General features: G+C 42.4%; 1 protein-coding gene across 2 annotated transcripts in view; it reads left to right on the top strand.

The window, feature by feature from the left end:
- The window catches only part of LOC148040275 (DnaJ/Hsp40 cysteine-rich domain superfamily protein), an 82,041-nt gene extending 61,853 nt beyond the window's left edge, over positions 1 to 20,188 (top strand). Inside the window, exons 3-6 of one of the 2 annotated variants that reach the window (XM_087698085.1) lie at positions 18,502 to 18,574; positions 18,661 to 18,757; positions 18,838 to 18,955; positions 19,857 to 20,188. In XM_087698085.1, coding sequence (XP_087554211.1) covers positions 18,502 to 18,574; positions 18,661 to 18,757; positions 18,838 to 18,916 — 249 coding nt within the window. In that variant the 3' untranslated portion in view covers positions 18,917 to 18,955; positions 19,857 to 20,188. Of the gene's footprint in view, positions 1 to 18,501; positions 18,575 to 18,660; positions 18,758 to 18,837; positions 18,956 to 19,852 lie in introns of both variants that reach the window. The other variant, XM_087698084.1, reaches the window with a different exon arrangement.
- Positions 20,189 to 21,023: the final 835 nt, after the last annotated feature.

Genomic DNA, 21,023 nt, shown 5'->3' with positions numbered 1-21,023 from the left:
GTCAAACATGTGCACCTATTGCTTAACCATGCTCATGTCCTTTACAAGTGAAATTCTAGTCACTTAAACTAGTTACAATTGACACACATGAATCATAACCATAAGGGATGTATCCACATGTCAAAATCCAACACTATTTTGACTACTAAGGCATTGTGATGCATAAACTAAGCATAAACAACAGCTCATAGCAATGATGTACTACATGATACTCATGTAAAGTATACATCAGCTACAAACTGCATGTAACTTATGCAATTGTATTTCTCTTGCGTCACTTGCAAATGTACACTGCATACCATCCATGTATCCATACATAACTTGCAAATGTACATCACATCAAAATGTACATTCCATGTATTTCATACATGCTGGCAACGTTGCTGTAGGTGCAAACCATCTTCCCTTCCATTATCTCTAGTGTTTCTCTAGGTCCAAAATGAAACCTGGTTTATAGATCACAAATGTACCAATGACGATAATGTATCATTGGTTTCCTTAAAAAAACATTGCTTCCCAACCAGTCAATGAACTGGGCTAGGGCTAGAGCCTCTGTTCAGTTCAGAGCCTTCAACTCATGGGAGAGTGTTACAGAAGCTTTTTTATGCTTTCTAGCCTTCGGAAAGATTTATCCTAGGTGCCTTGCCAGCACCTACTAAGTGTTTGAAATTGATATGATGTTAAATAAATAGATAAGGTATCCTATGAATAGGTAATTATTTGGTCTCGGTAAACCGCAAAGGAATTGTTTTACAGGAATATTTAGAGTTATCAACAATAGTAAAAATATTTTATTTTTCAAACCCTTACACCACTTTTCAAAATTAAGAAATAGGCAATCAGGAAAAAGAGTCTAATTTTTTTTGTTGTCATCCAAAGCATTTCGAAAAAAAGAATCAATTTAGCTAAAGTGACGCTTCCCTTACGATTCTTTTGGGCCTTTTTGTCTAAAGGAAGCTTCCCATATCTAATCACCCAAAAAAAAAGCCAAACGACGGCGAAGCAAAACTAAAAAAACAAGTCTACTGACATATGACGGCATTACTTGTAATAAGGTAGCTTCGTTATTTCAATATAACTTTGACAAAAAACAAACATAAACAAAGGGTGAAGAGAAAATGTCAGTTTTTCACAGTCTCAAAATAAACTAAAAGAACTCGTTACTTACTTTTTTTGAGTGCTATGAAATAGAATAGTTTCTTATGCGCTCTGCAGTTTCCTAACCAGCCATTCCAATCAGATAGTTTCCAAGCCACCTATCCAATTTGGTTAGCTCATGAAACAAAGACCAAAATGAGACAAAGCTTTGATTGGGTACTAAAGGTCCTATGATCGCCAATTGGGGATTTAGTTTACCCTTGGATTTCGCCGATATAGCTTATGGTCCTGGTGTCTTGAGATCCCGTTTCGTTAATTGTCTTTTAGCAAGCAAGGAGTTGGCTTTTATAGAGCTGCTTATAATTTGGCTAATTTATATCTTATCGCCATTTTACCTTGACAGGCAAAAAGTGCACCCGTATTTGTTCGCATGTTTTTATTGTGCTTAGAACATGAGTTCATTGGATAGCCAATCAACTAAAAGATAAAGGAGAAAACCTTGATTTTCCATATAGACAAAGCTTGTCTCATATAACACAATAAAGCTCGCACAATAAGTACTCTATGTCAAGATTGTGGGAGAGAAGGAAGGAGTCTCACTTGTAGCTTTCTTGCTTGCATAATGGGGGAATACACACAAAGGTGGAGGCTGAAAACAGATTTCCTCTTCTTAGTTGTGTAAGCCAAAAGAACTCAAGTACATAGAGATAGAAGAACCCTATATATGGGTCTCAAACCAAACTCAACTAACTAAGGTGGCATACTAACTGAGCCGCGAACTAGAGTAGATAAGGATAGCTGTCATCTAGCTATTATTCATGGGCGGTGTACCAACCGTATCTGCAACTGACAAGTTGGTGACATAAATGCACAACGGTCACCGTGGCATATCACGAGTGGAGCTCGATATCTCAACACTCCCCCTCGAGCTCAATCCCAATTCCTTCACACCAAGCAGGTCTTTGAACTTGCGCAGCTTCTCTACGCCCAATGCCTTTGTAAATATGTCAGCTACCTGATCCTCTGTGCTGACATAAACTAGATCAATAAGACCTAGTAAAACCCTCTCCCGCATATAGTGATAATGCACCTCAATGTGCTTTGTTCTAGTATGATAGACTGGGTTATTTGCCAAGTGTATACTGCTCATGTTGTCACAATAAATGACAACTGGCCCATCTGTAGGCTGATGCATATCATAAAGTAGCTTATGCAACCAAGCTATCTCACATGCAGCCATTGCTGTACCCCTGTACTTAGCCTCTGTGCTCGACAAGGCAACTGTAGGCTGTTTCTTGCTGCTCCAAGTGACTGCAACACTCCCAAAAGAGAACACATATCCACTGGTAGATCGTCTATCAGAAATACTACCAGCCCAATCAGCATCAGTGTATCCATGCAACTGTATCTGAATCCCAGTCTCATAAAGTAGTCCATACTGCAATGTGGACTTCACATACCTGAGTATGCGTCTAGCCGCATCCAAATGCGGTTTCCTTGGAGCCTGCATAAACTGGCTTACCAATCCAACAGCATAGCTCAAATCTGGCCTGGTAATAGTCATATAAATCAAACTTCCTACTATGCGTCTGTACATAGTAGGGTCTTCCAAAAGCTCACCTGCATCTGCTCTCAGCTTCACATTCTGCTCCAAAGAAACTGAAATAGGCTTACAGTCTGTCATTCCATATTTGGACAGCATGTCCAATCCATACTGCCTCTGCAAGAGCCGTATCCCACTTGGTGATCTAATCACCTCAATGCCCAAGAAATAACGCAGCTCTCCCAAATCCTTCATCTCAAACTTCTGCTTCAATAGCATTTTTACATGAAGGATATCTTCATCACTATCACCTGTGATAATCAAATCATCAACATAAATGACAAGCAACATAATATCTTTCTCTATTTTTCTCACATAAAGTGAGAAATCTGCCTTGGAAATCTGAAAGCCAATAGTGACAAGATACTGTCCTATCTTGTCAGACCATGCTCTAGGTGCTTGTTTCAAGCCATACAAGGCTTTCTTCAACCTGCAAACAAACTCAGGATGAACAGTATGCACATAACCTGGTGGCTGCTCCATATAAACCTCTTCTTGCAAATCACCATGCAAGAAGGCATTCTTTACATCCATCTGATGTAAAGACCATCTCTTTGATGCAGCCATAGCAATGACTGCTCTTACGGTTGCCATCCTTGCAACCAGACTGAATGTTTCTTCATAATCAATGCCATATGTTTGTGCATACCCCTTGACTACTAATCTTGCCTTGTATCTATTCACAGAACCATCTGCATTGTGTTTCACCTTATAAACCCACTTACAACCAATTGCATTTTTATCTTTAGGCAAAGGTACCAATTTCCATGTAGCATTTGCTTCCAAGGTATCCATTTCTTCATCCATGGCTTTCTCCCATTTTTCTTTTCCCATGGCTTGCTTAAAAGAAGTGGATTCTGGTTCCTGTATCACTTTGACCATATATGCATAGTGAATGGCTGTAAATCCATCATATTTCAGCCTATCCACAGGATACCTAGCTTTGGTAGACCTGCGCAAAGTAGGTTCACTCCCAGGTGCTCTCAAAACATCCCTGGTCTTCCTTACTCCAGGTGTAACAATAGAAGGAATACCCAACTCATCATCAATGCTTTGTTCTGAGCCACTGGATTCACCATCCATATAAGAGTGACCTGCATTCACATTAAACATGGGCTGATCTACCTTCTCTTTTCCTTTTCGTGATACCTGCATACCACTATCTGCATTGCTTTGATAAGATTCTCCTGATCTCAATTTGCCTGTCCATGGCGAAGAATGTGAACCACTGCTAGAGGACGCTCCAGGTCCACTAATATCTTGTGACTGCTGCTGTGAATTCTGTGCAGCATTACCATTTTGTGCATCTACATTATCAATCACATTTGCTGGTTTATACCAGCTACTCATCTCATAAAAAACATCATCTCTGCTCACTGTAAACTTACGAGTAGAAGGGTTATAGCATCTATACCCTTTTTGCTGCAAAGAGTAACCAATAAAGATGCACTTCTCAGCTTTTGGATCCAACTTGAATCTCAACTCATCTGGCACATGAACATAGGCAATGCAACAAAAAATTTTTAAATGAGAAATATCTGGTTTCCTACCAGTATACCTCTCCTTTGGAGTCATCCCATGTATTGCTGCAGTGAGAGTCCTGTTCATTATGTAGACTGCTGTAGCAACTGCCTCAGCCCAATAAAAATCTGGCAGGTCTTTTTCATTGAGCATGGCACGAGATACCTCTCCAATATGCTTGTTTTTCCTTTCTACAATTCTATTTTGTTGTGGGTATGAGTGTATGAATATTGTTGCTTTATGCCATGCTCTTGCAGGAACCTTGCAAACTCATTTGAGAGGTACTCTCCTCCTCCATCTGACCTTAGGGATTTTATTTGCAGGCCTGTTTCTTTTTCAACCATAGCTTTAAGAGTTTTGAAATGCCCAAAAACTTCACTTTTCTTTTTCATAAAATACACCCAAACTTTTCTGCTATAGTCATCAATAAAAGTGACAAAATAATGACAACCTCCAAGAGATGCAGCTTTAGTAGTCCACACATCAGAGTGGATTAATTCCAATGGCTTCTTACTCTCTTGAACATGTCTAGGAAATGGTTTTCTTGCCTGTTTTCCAAACTGACAGGCTTCACATACCTTATGCATTTCTGCAACCTTGAGTTTAGGCAATCCTGCAACAATATTTTGGACTTGCATTGATTTAAGTCGCTGTACATTAACATGACCAATGCGTTTATGCCAGATATCAATATCTGCAACTACACCGGTCCCATGTGCAAACATTGCTGCACTCAATTCAGGCATGTCTGCATCCAACGTAAACATTCTGCCCTTTTTTTTTCATTTTGCTATCAAGCGACCTTTATTTTTCATATCCTCAATAAAGCATCCATGAGAATTAAATTTGACTTGCAAGCCCTGCTCAACCATTTGACCAACAGAAACTAGGTTCTTGGTGATATTTGGGACATGAAATACATTCGACAGGTATTTTTTTTTCCCATCCTGCATAGACAAAGGAATTTTTCCAATCTGCACAATAGGATGTGCAGTATCATCACCAGTCTCCACAAATCCTGGTTTTTCCATTTTCCTTGCATCCTGCATTCATTCTGCATGACCTGTCATGTGGTTTGATGCACTTGAGTCAACATACCACACATCGTTGCTTTCTTCTGCACTTGTCACAGAATTGGTCATGTGCTGCACCATAAATAAATGCTCATTTTTGTCATCACCCTGTCTACTAGAAGATGCATAATTTCCTTGTTGCAAATTTCCATTCATGATGTCATTCTGCCTTTTTATAGCAGTCTTTAGCCATATGACCCATTTTACCACAGTAGTAGCATTCAACATTGCTGTTTGCATTTTGGCCTCTTTGCCATCCACCACGACCTCTTTGGCTCCCCCTGCCTCTAGAGTTACCACGTCCTTCTCCATAGGACTGGTTTTCTTGAGTTTGTTGCATATTCTGATTTCTACCACGGCCTCCAGATCGGCCTTCTCTACCTCTGCCTCTACCTCTTTCAGCATTTGAGTAGAATACAGCTTCTTTTGAAGTTCCTCCTGAAGAAGATGCACCACCATTTCTCTGCTCCTCAGAAATTAGAAAATCAATTAACTCCTCAAAATCAGGAAATCTTTCACGGACGGAAATGGATGTTCGGAACTGTGCATAATCCTTTCCTAGACCATTCAAGGTCACAGAAACTAAATCGTTATCTTCCATTGGCGACCCAATGGAAGCAAGTGCATCTGCAATCTTCTTCATCTTTATGTGGTAGTCATTGATGCTCATACTTTCTCTTTGCACATTGTGCAACTCTTGCTTGAGCTGCATTTTCTTGGCTTACGTATTTGTGCTATACATTTTTGACAAAGTATCCCATGCCTCCTTTGGCGTACTTGCATCTTGAATATGCACAATCATAGAGTCTGAAATGCTGATAGACAGCCAATACATAACTTTCTTGGCTCTCTCATGCCATGCTTTAAATGCCTGCATTTGTTGTTGATTGGGAACATCAGGAAGAACTGGTTCTTCTTTATTTCCTGCAACGAATTCCCATTATCCTTTTCCCATAAGGAAATTCGTCATTCTGAACTTCCATGCTTGGAAGTTGTTCTTGTCAAGCTTTTCAGTGACAATCTGTGAAAGAGAATCAGACGCCATTACAGAACACTGCAAAAAATTCTGTCATTGCAAAGAACAGAGCTTCAGCCTGACAAGGGCAAATCTGCAAAACTGACGAAAGTGGTATTTGACCACACAGTCACTTCCTAGTGACGATTTTGCATCAACAGGCAACAAGGATGATTCTCTAATTCCCAATGTCTCTGTGCACAGGCATACGATGCAATTTCTACAATAACTTTTCACCGACCTGTAGACCAGTGGTGGCACTGTATAAAACAGGGCATTTTCCTGAGTGCGTGCAGAAAACTTCCGCCTCCAAAACAGGCCCCGAAATGGCCTCAAATCAAAAAAACAGAGTAACTTAGGGCTAAAGCCCTGTCCCGTAGCATATACTGTCCTCTTGCTACACCGCGAAGGGCGTCTCAATCTGAAACAATGCACTCTTGCACTTTCCGGCTGAGCTACCTGCAGAGACTTGCTCCCAAAACAGAAAAATGAAAGCAACACTGGTCCTCTTATCAGAACACCACGAACTTGGTTTGCTTTCTTGAGCTCCTTACCACGAACAAGGCTCTGATACCATGTCAAGATTGTGGGAGAGAAGGAAGGAGTCTCACTTGTAGCTTTCTTGCTTGCACAATGGGGGAATACACACAAAGGTGGAGGTTGAAAACAGTTTTCCTCTTCTTAGTTGTGTAAGCCAAAAGAACTCAAGTACATAGAAATAGAAGAACCCTATATATGGGTCTCAAACCAAACTCAACTAACTAAGGTGGCATACTAACTGAGCCACGAACTAGAGTAGATAAAGATAGCTGTCATCTAGCTATTATTCATGGGCGGTGTACCAACCGCATCTGCAACTGACAAGTCGGTGACATAAATGCACAACGGTCACCCTGGCATATCACAAGTGGAGCTCGATATCTCAACACTCTAAGCCCCCAACCACGCTTCTGTGACATGCTATAGTTTCATACTCTTGCAAGGCAATGATAAGTTCCATGTCCTGACACAAATGAAGTGCCCTAATAGTACCAAAATTGATTACAATATTTGCCCATAAACCATCTTATGGCCCCCCAAAAAGGAACTATAGTAATTTTAAATAAAAACCCTATCGCAATAAATAAAATCCCTCTAAAAATACCACTAGACTAAACATCAAACGAAGTGATTTCATATCCAATAAAGATTTTTGCTGATTCTTCAAAATTGGTAGTTCCGATAAGCCCATAAATCATAGAACAAATAGGACAACGTAAACTTTTAACCATACCTCCAGTCGATATAAAAGTAAACCACCTCTTAACCCTACGCACGACTTTTGTCGCATACGGCTTGCATGAACACCAGAAAATCTGGAGGGAACCTCTAGCCAGGAACTTGCATTTTAAAACATTATTCATTTTATGGCTTATCATAAAATTGACATATAGCGCTTACTAAGGGCTTCCCCTCTTAGCGGCAGCAAATAATAGAGTTTCTTTCAGGACACCCAACAAAATCAGTAAGTTGCCGATAGCACCTTGGAGCCTTTGGCTCACTTGCTCTGGCAATATAAAGTGGTTTTCTAGTGTCTAATCTTATTTCCGTTTTTTCAAGCTCACTGTGTGCTAAGCTAAAGACTATTTGTTTCTAATGATACTTGCGTAAAAACAAGAGCCCATAATTTATAACCCATAGATATCTCATAGCCAAATGGTTTTGCACCTTCACATTTGAAACCTTGCAAACATAATAAGTTTTCATCAGCACACAGAACATCATTCCAAAAATATGGAGCCAGATGAAATGCATAGAAATTTTGCCGGCTTTAGTCATCAAATAAGCTATCTCTTTTTCATATAGGATATAATTGGCCGATTTGTCTTTCTTCCTTCCCAACTTATCTATCATAATTGACATGAAGCACTCCTTGTTGTTCTTATCCTAATATATATTGATATTATTGCAAAAATGGATCCTAATCTTGCTTGCCTTTTTGATTGCCAGTGTTTTCGAGGCAAAAGAGAGAAAACCTGCTTTATTTAAATCTCTTAGGTTAATCCATTTTCAGTTCCTCTTCACTTAGCATATAATCCATAATAATATTGCGTGTATCACGGAGATAACTCAATAGAGAGACACCAAGTCAACCTCAAAAAGGTCTCAAAGAACAACTGCACATGAATATTTGCATATGCGAATAGGTTTCTTTTTATATCTATAGATATATTTATGATTAGACATTTATTTATTTGTGTATGCATATATGGGTGGTTTGGAAATGTTGTCTAATGAAATTTTGCTTTCCATAGGAATAGACGATAGTTTATTTTCTTTGGTTACAGGTTTGAATTACATTGCCTTTTCTTTTTTTTCACCCTATCCATTTGGTCAAGTATGGCAAGCAGACGAAAAAAAGTTTATTACATTCAGCCAAAAAAAGCTATTTTTAGGTCCTAAGATTCCAAGCAATCTGCACCATGGGCTTTCCAAATTGGAAAAGAAAGATAGCTGATTTTATTCGCGATGCATCACGATGCAAATTAAATGGACCCTTGCCCTCACAACAACCAGCTCATATAGTAATTTTTTAAAATTAAAGCATAGTTATAAGTTATTGTACACCATTTTTGTCCAGACTCCGCTTGCCCGATGACAAAAGATGGGTCTTTAGATGGCTCTTAAGCGTACTTTCATAGCTTTTAATATAACCTTATATCATAGCGGAGTGTTGGTTAGGGTTTATAGCGTACTCTCTATTTTATTTGGGGATATTTTGCTTATAGCAAATCAATGGAATTTTCTTTATGTATATATTCAATAAACCAAACCACTCAATGCTGCAATGTCTAATCTTAAATAACAGAAATAAGGCTTATTAGACGTAATCACCAGCTCTTATCCTAACCGATAAATAGTTTATCTTTTTACATTACATCGAACCAATGGCTTATATGATAAAGGCCGAAGACTCAATTTGTCCAATCAATTTAGGTTAGGTTATTGTATGCTCCAAAGCAATCCATAATAGATATACAAAAGTTTATGTAATTAAGTGTTCTTAGCCCCTGTGGACATCTCAACGAATGTCTTAAAGAGGGCCTCTCCAGTCGATGAAATAGATATCCATTCGCTTCGACCATTCCCAGCTTGTCTCTAGTCATGCTCATTCCAAAAGAAAGTAAAGATAAGGGCACTTAAGGGATCCTTGGAAGGACCCAAGAAAACACATAACATTAGCTTAGGGTTTAGTAGACTAGCCAAGGTCGCTCCTTTAGTCGAAATATTGAATTTCTGTGTGCCTCCCTATTGCCGGTCACACCTTCGGAACTTCCACTCTTAAAGATATCTATTCCTCTCTATTCTTTCGCTCCTTTAGTCGAAGTATTGAATTTCTGTGTGCCTCCCTATCGCCGGTCACACCTCCGGAACTTCCACTCTTAAAGATATCTATTCCTCTCTATTCTTTCTAATTCCAACTTTGCGTTGAGAACTTTATCCATCGTGAAATGAAAGAGGCCATGTTTATATGGATTGAAATCAAAACTCCCTGCATAGTCAACCAGCCTGTCGACATTGTTTAAGGATGTTTATCTAACAAATAAAATTATATATACATAGAATAGTTTGTATGTGAACCTCTATACGTATATAGACAAAAATACATATAAATATGTGCATCGGTAATTGGCCAGTCGTACCCAAACAATAATAAAGTGAGGTATGATCCTTTTATTGCATTTGATTGAGATGAAGTGTTTTATCGCCAATGGTTTTGTCGATGGTTCATTCTCCCCCTGTTGAGAGGTGATTGTTCTTGACAATAAGTTTGCTGGACAAACATGCATCCTTTGAAGAAGGAATATGGAGGGGATGCATGATGTCATTGAAAATGGGAAGTATCGTTTCTCAAGAGCCAAGATTGATGAAGTGTAAGAGGGTGGTGGCTTTGATGGTGACTGCTTGGAAGATGAAGGTTGAGACATCACAAGCTAGTTTGTGCCACTCTTGATAAACCCGGTGCTCATGATGGCACATGCGATTGTTATAGGAGGGCCGGCTTTAATACCGTGTGAGGATATACTAGGATCATTAAGAAAAGGATATAGGGTTGGTTTAGGACGAAACAAGATGAAAAGAGTAGCTAGACCATTGATTCTTTTATATAATTTTAAGCCAATTGTCTAACCAAATCTTTGGAGTTTTGTTTTTCAAATAACTAATTAGTGTTTTGGAGTTATATGAGAGCCAAAAAAAGTGTACATAATTCGAGATTATCTTTAGGCTACAATTTGAGATAGCTTAACAAGAATGGCTGTCACCTATCGTATTTGATTTTCTCTCCTTCTTTGGGTTGTGATCATTCTCCAAGCTTGAAAAGGAAGTCTCAAAAGATCAAGGTTAGGCCATGGTGAGAGAATATCAAGCCAACCAAATAGAAGTGTCCTAATGAAGACAATATGCAAGATGATAATGGAGAAAAGAGAAAGTAAGAGATACTTGCTTTACTCATGGTCATTCAACCTGAACAATCAAAAAGTTCAAAGGTTTAATCATAGCATGGAGAGGTGGAAACAACAATGTAGAGAATGTAGTGAATAAACACGACAACCGACACACATTGTAACCAAACTTAATATATGAACTATCATCAAGATGTAGTGGCTCAATGATTCATTTTATTTTGATGCTTAGAGAGCTTGATATGGTTATCATTTGATGCTATAAATTATCTTCAACAACTATAATAAATTCTCAACGAGGAGTGCCTTTGAGACCAAATGGTAGATCAATCCTCTAGTATAGAAGAAAGATGGGTCTTGGCGCATGTGTGTGGACTTTTTTTTTTGCAAATAAAGTGTGGCTAATTATATTACTTCAGAAAAAAACGAAATACAAGAAAGTGCTTATGCTCAACAGACTAGTTGGAGTTGATGCAGAGTCACAGATATATCAAGTATAGAAGGCCTCTTAGGGTTGTCTAGGGGGGATGGGGGCAAGAAGCCATTGGGGGGGGGGGGGGGGGGGGGGGATGGTGGTGTGTGTATCGCTATTTGGGGCTGCTTGCATGCATCACGAAAAACAGGTCTTGGCCGCCCCCGGTGCACATGAAATGAAAACGGAGCCCGTGTCGAGCTCGAGACTCGCCCTGCACCTAGTCCCATCGGCTTCGGAGAGAGTGGATGATGGAGGTCTAGAGCTTTGCTAAAGTCACCTATATTGAAAGTCTCTTCCCGCCAAAAGCCTCTTGACACTGCGTCTTCCAGATATGCCATCCAATAAGTCTCCCTATGATCTCCCATACCTCAGAGCTGTTTGTTGTGGGCTCCAGTACCTGGCGGATGGGTAGAGCCTTTAAACCCACTACCGTGCATGACCTTGTCTCAATAATGAATATCGTGTCCTGCATCCCAGCCTCATACAGAAGGTGATGGCCTTGGGTAACTGCCTGCCAGCAGAAAGCTCCCCATGGGATATATCCAAGGCTGGGTGCTATACGGCGGAGAATGCTGCATGCTCCTCTCCACACGAGTTGCGCTGCCTTACACGACCAAAGGCAATGCTTTGGAGACTCTAGAGGCTGCTGTGTACAACGTTTACAACCTCCCTCCTGCATTTGGGCTAACCAACTCCCCACCGCCATGCCCCCATGAGCCACTAGCCATAAGAAATATGATACCCTTCTCTTTGGAGACTCTAGAGGCTGCTGTGTATAGCGTTTACAGCCTCCCTTCTTCTGCATCTGGGCTAACCAACTCCCCACCGCCAGGCCTTCATGAGCCACCAACCATAAGAAATACGATACCCTCCTTGGCCTCCAATTGTCCCATAGGCAGCGCCAGAAGGTTCGTCGGAAAGCCCCCATCATTTTGTGCTCTGCTGTGTGACGACGCCCAATCCATGTCCTCTTGCATCAATACGTGTTTGGACAATCCTGGCTGTGCACTCTAGGAACCTTGGTGGCTTCTTGGCGACCGTAGTGGCTAGCCATACCACTCTCCCGAATCCCACTCCAGCTCATCAAGTGGCCTGCCCTTCCAAATCCAGAGGTGCCACTCCCTGAGCTCCTCCTAGAAGACATAAGGGTCCAGCTGCCATGTCTTCCCTAAAGGCCAACCACCCGAATCCTCCTCCATGAAAGGACAACTACCCCCTCATCCTGCTGCCCTCTGTCAAGGGCTAGAAGCCCCCCCTCCTGCACGGTGAAGAAAGTCCCATGTGGGGCGCCTCCCGCTCTACCTGCCACCTGTAGGGGAATATCTGCTAGTGAAAACCTAGCAGCCCATACCTCCTCGGGCTGTACCGGCTCTTGTCTCGGGGGGGGCAAGCCACTCTTGAGGTATTGTTGCGTCTATCTCCCTTCTCCTCAACTCAACTCTTCTATGACTACTTGATGCCTACTGCAACACCTCCTTGTCCACCATCCTGTACACCTCCCGCCATGTCTTGATGGTGCAAGCCGGGCCGGCCTCCCAACCAATCCACTAGATATGGGGGTACTCGCCAATCTGTACCCCATCCCGATCTCTGACCTGAGGGTTCCAGATCACTGGCTGGCGGTCTATCTCCTCTTGGTAGCTTGGGGGGCTTTGAATTAGGGCCTTACAGAGGCCTTGCCACACACGAAGTAGACTGCGTAGGAAGGGGAATTTGGGGGGAGGGGGGGTTTTGGGCTGTCACGAAGGTCCATCTCAGGGACAGCCTCCAATCACCGCCAAGCCTCGGTCTCCACTCCTGGAAACCCTATTGCAATAGGACCTTCTAGGTATGCCCTCCTGGTGTGGGGCCGTGAACTACTAGCTTGCCCAAGAGGGTCATACTCTGATACTTTGGGTCTATGATCCCAAGCCCTCCCATTGACCAATACCGAATGATGGTCGCCTATACCATCTTGGCCCAGGAATGCCTGGAACCATATGCTGAGCCCTGCCCAGAGGAAGTTCCCCACTAGGCGGCGAAGCTGAACTACACAGGACGAGGAGAAGCACCAACACAAGGCGATGTACCAAGCCGTTGCTAGAAGGACCTGGCTAACCACCAGGGCTCGGCCTGCTAGGGAAAGGCGAGCGGTACTCCAGTAGGTTAGCTTCCTCCGAATAGAGTCAATGACTGGAAGAAACGGCTAGGCGGGAGTGATGTCGAATCCCACCTAGAACCCTAGGTAACAGACGGTCTGGCCCTTTGCACACCCATCTAAATCCCAAGTGGACGCTCGACCCTGTGCTAGAGTCCGGTAAGGAAACCAACTGACTTTTGCCAGTTGATTTTCGCTCCCTTTGCAGTACAGAACACCTCGAGAGCCAGTTTCACTCTCTCCAACATCAACTCATCGTCCTCTATGTAAAGTGCTGTATCATTTGCATACTTTGAGTCTAACAACTTCATCTCCTCTCTCACTGGAAGTTGGAGGTTGCGTAGCCCGCTCACACGTGACCCGAGGAAGTGAGATATTGCATTTGCAAAGAGTAAGAACAGGCACGGGGCCTGGGGGCAGCCTTGTCGGACCGATCTCTCCAGTCAAAACTCCTCCCCTCGCCTGCCACCTATGAGAACCTTGCTGATGGCCGATCTGTAAAGTGCGGAGATCCCATGGATCCATGCCTAGGGAAAGCCACCAACCTCACCAGCCAATCCATGACCACTGTGCTGGGCCCACTCTGTTGCCTAAAAAAAGGTGAAGACATTGTCTAGGATGCTTCTATCCTGGACAATTTGTGTGTCATGAATGATGTCTGGAAGCACAGGGCGGAGTCTCCTACCAATTATCTTTGCCAGTGCCTTATAGGCCACTGACAACAAGGTGATCGGTCTCCATTGGAATAGCTCCAATCGGTCTCTCCCTTTGGGGAGGAGACTGATAAGACTTGTTGAAAGACTCCTTGGCATGTGTCCAGAAATCAAAATCTCCTAGAAGGCTAGCAGTAAGGGATCCTTCACCACCTCCTAGTAGGTAGTGAAGAAGGCCTTAGAGAGGCCATCCTCTCCCGGGCATTTCTGCCCGTCTTGTGTATGGAAAGCCTCCTCTAGTTTCTTCTCTGTGAAGGGGACTAGGAGGAAGCATGCCATCTCTGTGATGAGGGACGAGATTTGATCCCAGACTTGCTGTCTACATTGCTGTCCTCTAGTTGAGGTTGTCTCCTGCTGGAAAAGGTGTATGTAATAGTCGGTGGTAATCTCCATCACCTCGTTTGGGCTAGAATGAGTCCTCCCATATTGATCCCGAAGACTGCATATGTGCTCTCCTGAGGTGCGGGGCTGGTGCACTTGGAAAAACTCCCAGCACATCATGTCTCCCTTCCGCGCCCAGAAGGCTGCTGAGGTACGGAATGAGAACTCTGAGCGCTTGTCCTCTAGGTCGGCGATGGCTGCTCGTGTGCGCACCTCTTGTGCGTGGAGAAAGGGATCCCCTAGTGCCTTCTGTAGTAGTCTTTGCGTGGCTGCTAGGTCTCGTCGGAGTGCTCTCTTCTCCTCCCAGCTCTACTGCCTGGCGTGTAAGGCTGCCTCCTGGCAGATACTACTCGACTCGGCTAGGACCTCTACAACCTCCTTTGTGATCCGGTTCCTCCTGCCCCACTCCCTAGTCCAAATCTGCTCAATTTGTCTCTTCACCTCCTTCCTCCTATAGATTGAGTCAGGGATGCTGGGGGATCAAGTGTCAAGAGAACCAGTCAAGGTGGTGCCCGCCGACTACCCTACCTGGCCTCCACGAGAGCATCCCCACTCTCCCACATAGAACCTGTCCAGTCGCTCTAGTAGGACTCCGCCTAGCCGCCTGTATCCCCAAGAGAAGTCCAATAACCTCTCTTTCCTGTGGAAAGTTGGGTCTGTGCAAGTATTGCGTGCTCCTATTGCCAGTAGGAAGACCTCCCATGTCTCCTGCTCCTCCCCAACCATATCCTGGTAGTTTCTACCTCTGCCCTGCTGGTCCTCTAAGGCCTCCAGGTTGTTGAAGTCTCCTCCAACAATCCAGGAGTCCACCTCTGGGAGTCCTGTTGCGATCTCCACCCAGAACCTGCTATGTGCCCTAACCTCAATAGGAGCATAGACATTGAGGACTCCAAGGCACGAGTCCCCAATATCCAATCTGATCCATAGAATCCTCCCTGCCATGATCGTCTCGTGGTCTTGTACACAGGCGGTGAGGCTCGAGCCAATAGAGGTGTATAGGCCTCCACTCCTGCTGTAGGCACCGATGGTGTGCTCCCAGTAAGTGTGCGAACTACCCGGGAGTACCTTCCCCACCCGTTGGGCCTGGGTGGGAGTGAGCTTGTGCTCCTATAGAAGTAAGATGTCGATCCGTCCAGCAAGGGCAGGCTTTGCAACTCTTGCCGAACAGTCAGCTTCTTGGAACCACATGCTCCACTTTAGTGGAGGCTATTCACATTCTAGGATGCAAGATGTAAACTCATGGGGAAACCTGTGACTGGCCGAACAAACATATGTTCGGTGTGGAAGCTGCTAATGAAGAAGAGTAGCTATGAGGCATGTGGATATGCTTCACTGCACTCTAGAAACTGTGGTATATTCTTTGTCTTTTTAACTACCGCCCGTACCTTTGGGACTCTTGCGGCTGTCACTGTGTCTGCAAAAGAGGTGGGAAGGACAGTGCTGAAGAGCTGTCCAAAGTCTTCCACAAGCTAGCGATACTCTATTGCTAGTTCAAGGAAGAGTAGGGGGACCGGGTGTCTAAGGAAACTATTCTGGAGCGTGAATGCCTTCACAGTGAAGCCACTATACCAAGGGACCATGTATATGACCCCCTTCGTGGAGGCATAGGGTGAATTGGCCACTAACTCATGGGCTACGTCTGCCGAGGTGAGTTGTACCATGAAGATCCCTTGCCCCATGAGAATCACCTCCACGATGTGCGCCGTGCCGATGCGCAATGTGGAGTGAAGCCAATCCTGAAGCTGAGCCTTGAATGGGGAGTGTCCTACGACGTGATCGAAGATCTCTGTTTCTTTTAGCTCGAGCTTTGTGGCACGGACAACTATTTCTCAGAGAGGACTATGCATGAGGTATTTGACTGGGAGCACTTGCAGAATGCAACGACTTCTGACCGGAGGGTGTTGTTGTAAGTGGAGGGAGCAACCAGGGGGTGGGGGGGGAGGTGTGATAGCGAGGAGGGGGGGGTCTATTTTCTGATGGTGGTGGAGGCACTGTGCGCCATGGGTGATTACGTTAGACTGTAGCCGCATGGGTGGGGGGACCTGGATCCACAGGGTGAAGGCCAGCGAGTGCCTGGGGGGTTAGAGTGGTGTCGCGGAGTGCGGCGGGCCTAGATCGTCAGCTTGGTGGCACCGCAGGGGGAGACACCAGGGCTGGGGGGGGGGGGGCAGCGCGAAAGGGTTGTAGGCAGGCAGAGTCACAATGCGAATGGGGTGCCCGGGGGGGGGGGGGGGGGTCCAAGAGGCGGTGCAATGGGGATGCAGACGGGGGGGGGTGGGGTGTGTCAGTCAGCGGGGGGAGTTCGACAGGGTTACGATGGCGGGGGCAAGGGCAGAGGCGTGTCAGTAGGGAGCTCTGTTTGTAGAACATTTAGAGGGGCCTATGTGTGTGGACTATATGATCTTGAACAAAATTACTTTCAAGAATAAGTTCCGCTTACTAAGAATTGATGATATCTTTGGATATGTCGAATGGATCCAAAATATTGAGTTAGAGTGACTTGAAGAGTGGCTACTAGTAGATAATGATTTCTCTTGAAGATTTACATAAATAACATGTAGGTTATTATACAAGTTTCTTTAGCTATCATTTGGTCTCACTAGCACTATTGTGAACTTTAATAAGATGATGGAAAGAATCTTTAAAAAAGCACACTGAAAGTTTCCAGGTAGGTACTTTCTTTGATAATATTTTGGTTGATTCAAAAGATGAATAAAAGCATAAGAAATACTTGAACATAGTGTTTCAAATACTGCAAAATTACAAACTTTATGTAAATGGCAAAAAGAGTGAATTGCGTTTAGTCACAAAATATTTCAGGGCATTTGAGATGTATTTCTTCTAGCCAAGCTTTCGAAGAGATATTTAGAGATATGTTAAAGAATGTTTGGTGTATCAAAAAATAAATTTTGATTTCCAAAACTCTGTAGGGCTTTTGCATCCATTAACAACAGTCACAACAACATGCAAAGCACCAAATCCAGCAACATTGATTGGCCAAAACCATGTGAGAATGAGCAATGGAAGCCGAAGAACACAATTTCTGAACACTGAGAAGAATCAGTAATGAAAGAGAGAACATAAGAACTCAAAGAGTGAAGGAATGGATAATGGAATCTCTAGTAGAAGCACGAGTTTACTTAACAAACCACATAGGTGATGGCCTGTGTGATAACCAGGAGTACCTTCAATTTCCCTCTCCCCCCAAGTGTATGTGATTTGATACAATAAGAATGGAGGAGTGGAGTATTTTTGATGATATGAAATGAGCTGCCCAATTTCCCATTAAGGCTTCCAATTAATAGCCCAATGGATGTGCCTAAAACCCATGAAATGTACACTGCTGATAGTCTAAAGGGATATGCAGCCTTGAGACAGCAAAGTATTGGTCTTCTTACTTGACAACGTTTCATGTTAGTGGAGGTGCAAAATTGACTTAAAATGTATAATGAGAAGGAAATGCTTGTGAGCCACTTAGCTGCATGGGAGCTAAGTGGGCTTTTTCTCCAATTGTCCACACTTAGCTGCATGGGAGCTGTTGCTTGGGCCCTGAGCCCTATTCTTTGGGCCTTTTTCTATGTGCCACTTCTGATATCAAATGCTGGAGAGCATGTTGGTTCATGAATTCTGATTGGATCAGAGATGTTCCTAGGCCAGAACCTTGCATGATACTTAATGAATGGGTCGACATTTATGTGTGCACCATCTTAAGCGGTGCTGAATAATCACAGAACATGTTATATTGTGGAGTTTAACTAGCCTAGAGCGCCATTTCCAGGAGTGACTCTTTTGGACCTTGTATTTCTGTTGTAAGTGTGAAGACTGGCTCTGATTTTATGTCATCTTTGAAGATTTGTAAGTCATTATTGGACAGTGGTGTTGATGGATTGCTACCTTCATTCAGATTCCTTTTTTTAAGAACATTCTGATTCTGAAGTATAAGTTAACATTTTCCCTCCTTGTCTGGGCAGTAAAATTGCAATGCATCATTACTAAAGAAGCACTGAAAACACATTGCTTATTTGATGTTTCTTTTTCAGGCTTCAGAACCTAAGGATTCATCTCCAGCCCCTGCTATTAACAGCATTTTGTGCAAACAATGTGATGGAAATGGTAGTAGTTACTGCAAACTTACTGCTTTTGAGCTGTGTACAATAAGATGGTGCTTGTCCACTGAAACAGCAACTCTCTTTTCTCAGGGGCTGTTCTATGTTCTCAATGCAAAGGAAGTGGGGTTAACAAGGAGGACTTTTTCAATGGCCACTTCAAGGCCGGGGCTGTGTGCTGGCTCTGCAGGTAGGTAATTTGGCGACTTGCTCATTTCATTGGATGTGTACAACTTTGTGTTTGCTTCTGTTGAGCCATGATTGTTACAGGGGTAAAAGAGAGATGCTGTGTGGCAACTGCAACGGTGCTGGCTTTTTAGGAGGATTTTTAAGTTCGTTTGAAGATTGACAATCGTCGATTTGCTGTAGGAACTATGTACCTTGGCAGGTTTGGAAGTGGCAATCTCTCTCTCTCTCTCTCTCTCTCTCTCCCCCAAGCAAATAAAAATAGATCTTTTGTGTCTCATCAGATGATGCTAAACAAAATAATGTACTAGCATGGTCTATTTGTTTCAACATTCTTTTGTGGTTTCTTACAATTTATAGCATCAAGCTTGTTATGTTGCTAGCTTGGAACCATAAAAAGATGCTAATTTGTTTTAGGACTTTAGCATGGTAATTTTTTTTGTTCTTTAGAAATCAATGAACATTTTCTTTAATGACAAGATAGTCAATTTTGCAAAATTGCAAGTGCAATTTTTCGAGTTATTTGCATAGTTTTTATAATGACAGACAATGTGTTGATTGAAGTCGCTTGATACATGTATCAAACAAGGGTTTCCCAAGGACTTTTTTTGGATGATTAGGGGACCCAAAATCATAAATTGTTTGCCTTTTGATTAAGCTGTTTGCTCATGCATATTGCCCACAAAAGCATTAAAAAAGTGATAGAATATGCTTGCAATATCTAGAATTAGTTACAAGTCACTCGAGAGCCTCTAGAAATAATTAGAGTGATTGTTTTTCTCTTTTATTAGGTGCCACGTACATGAGGCACTAGATTGAGAACATGTTTAATTTGTTTTTTGGTATGTGGTGAAGGCATTCTAACAACACCCATTGTTTCTTAACACACGATGATTGGACCCAAAAAAAAGGATAGAGCTATTGACATATGCTTGAGAAGATGTTTTAAATGCCTTTTGTGAAAATTAAGAAAACTTCAATTATTTTAAATATTTATTGCTATTGATTTCTTCCATGGAAGCTTTTTGAAGTTGCATTTCATTGTTAGCACCTTGATACTCGAACAATAGATTCTAAATTTTACTCCTTTTTTTTGTAGGAAGGCCTCTATATGGACAAGAAGATTACCCTCCTCAATAGGCATGCAAATATGTACACGTCATTTGGTAGTTGGATTTGTGTAGACTAGCCTTTTGCATCTTGATGTTATTAGCGAAATATGAAGAAAAATGAATTGCTTCTAGCAATTAGTTCCTTTGCGTGCGAAGAGTAAGCTAGTAAGGTGTCTTATAGTGTCACCACACATGATATCATTTATGAAACTCTCATAGAGTCCATCATATACTTCAAAAGCATATCGTGTACCATTTTCTTGATGCTAATTTTGTATTCTAGGCCAAGCTAATTTTATTTAAGAAATGTGATTTTTTCTCTACTACTTCTAACATATTAGTTATAATGGCTTCTAATGCTTAGCTATTTTCTTGATTACTTATGATAGGTTATTATCCAAAATTGGGTCATAATTTTGGTGTTCTTTGTGTAGTAACTTTTAATCTAAAATTTCCTACTATTTTGCAAAATAAGCCTTATGTGATTTTCATTATACTTTTAATCTTAATTTGTATTGCTTCCACTTAACTATTTGGTATGACCGTTGCCACTTTTGACTCTAAAGTTGTATCTACATTGGGGGGTCTAAAGCAAGCTATGCTCATGACTAATTGCATGTGCACAAGGTATGCACATAAATAGTTCACAAGCGGACATAATAACATGGATGTGTGCCTCCCGTGCACATTCTACTAAACAATGGGGTCATAGGACAAATTGAGGTATATTTATGTTAATAGATATTAAAACATACAATGGTAGCACTATTAAAGAATATAGATTTGTGAGAAGACTAGTCGAAAACAATCCAATGAGGCATGAAAGAATGCTTTGGGGACATCTAGGAAGAGCTATCAATGAGTGAAGGGGCTTAAGTTGGGTGGTTGTAGGATGCTCAAAGGCTAGTTTGAAAAATCTATCTAGAGGATTTGAAATGTTGGCTTCTATGGACACTTGCTATCGTGTTAAGGGTGGAGCTTTTTAATCTCTAGTTATAGTGGGTGTGCTCTTTACAATAGTTACAATTGTTGCCTTGCTTATACTACCATGATGGATTAGTTTTGATGGTGTTGCACTTTCTTTTGGTCCCTTGTGTTTAGTCATGTTTAATTCTACACAGTGTCGCCAAGTAAAATAAAAAAGTGGATTTCTTTTTA

Source organism: Lygodium microphyllum, chromosome 2 (assembly GCF_053477565.2).
Source record: "Lygodium microphyllum isolate KBCC chromosome 2, Lygodium_microphyllum_v1.1.10, whole genome shotgun sequence".
Taxonomy (NCBI): Eukaryota; Viridiplantae; Streptophyta; class Polypodiopsida; order Schizaeales; family Lygodiaceae; genus Lygodium; species Lygodium microphyllum.
Note: the sequence above shows the minus strand (reverse complement) of the source record. Positions and strands in the feature narration are given on the sequence as shown.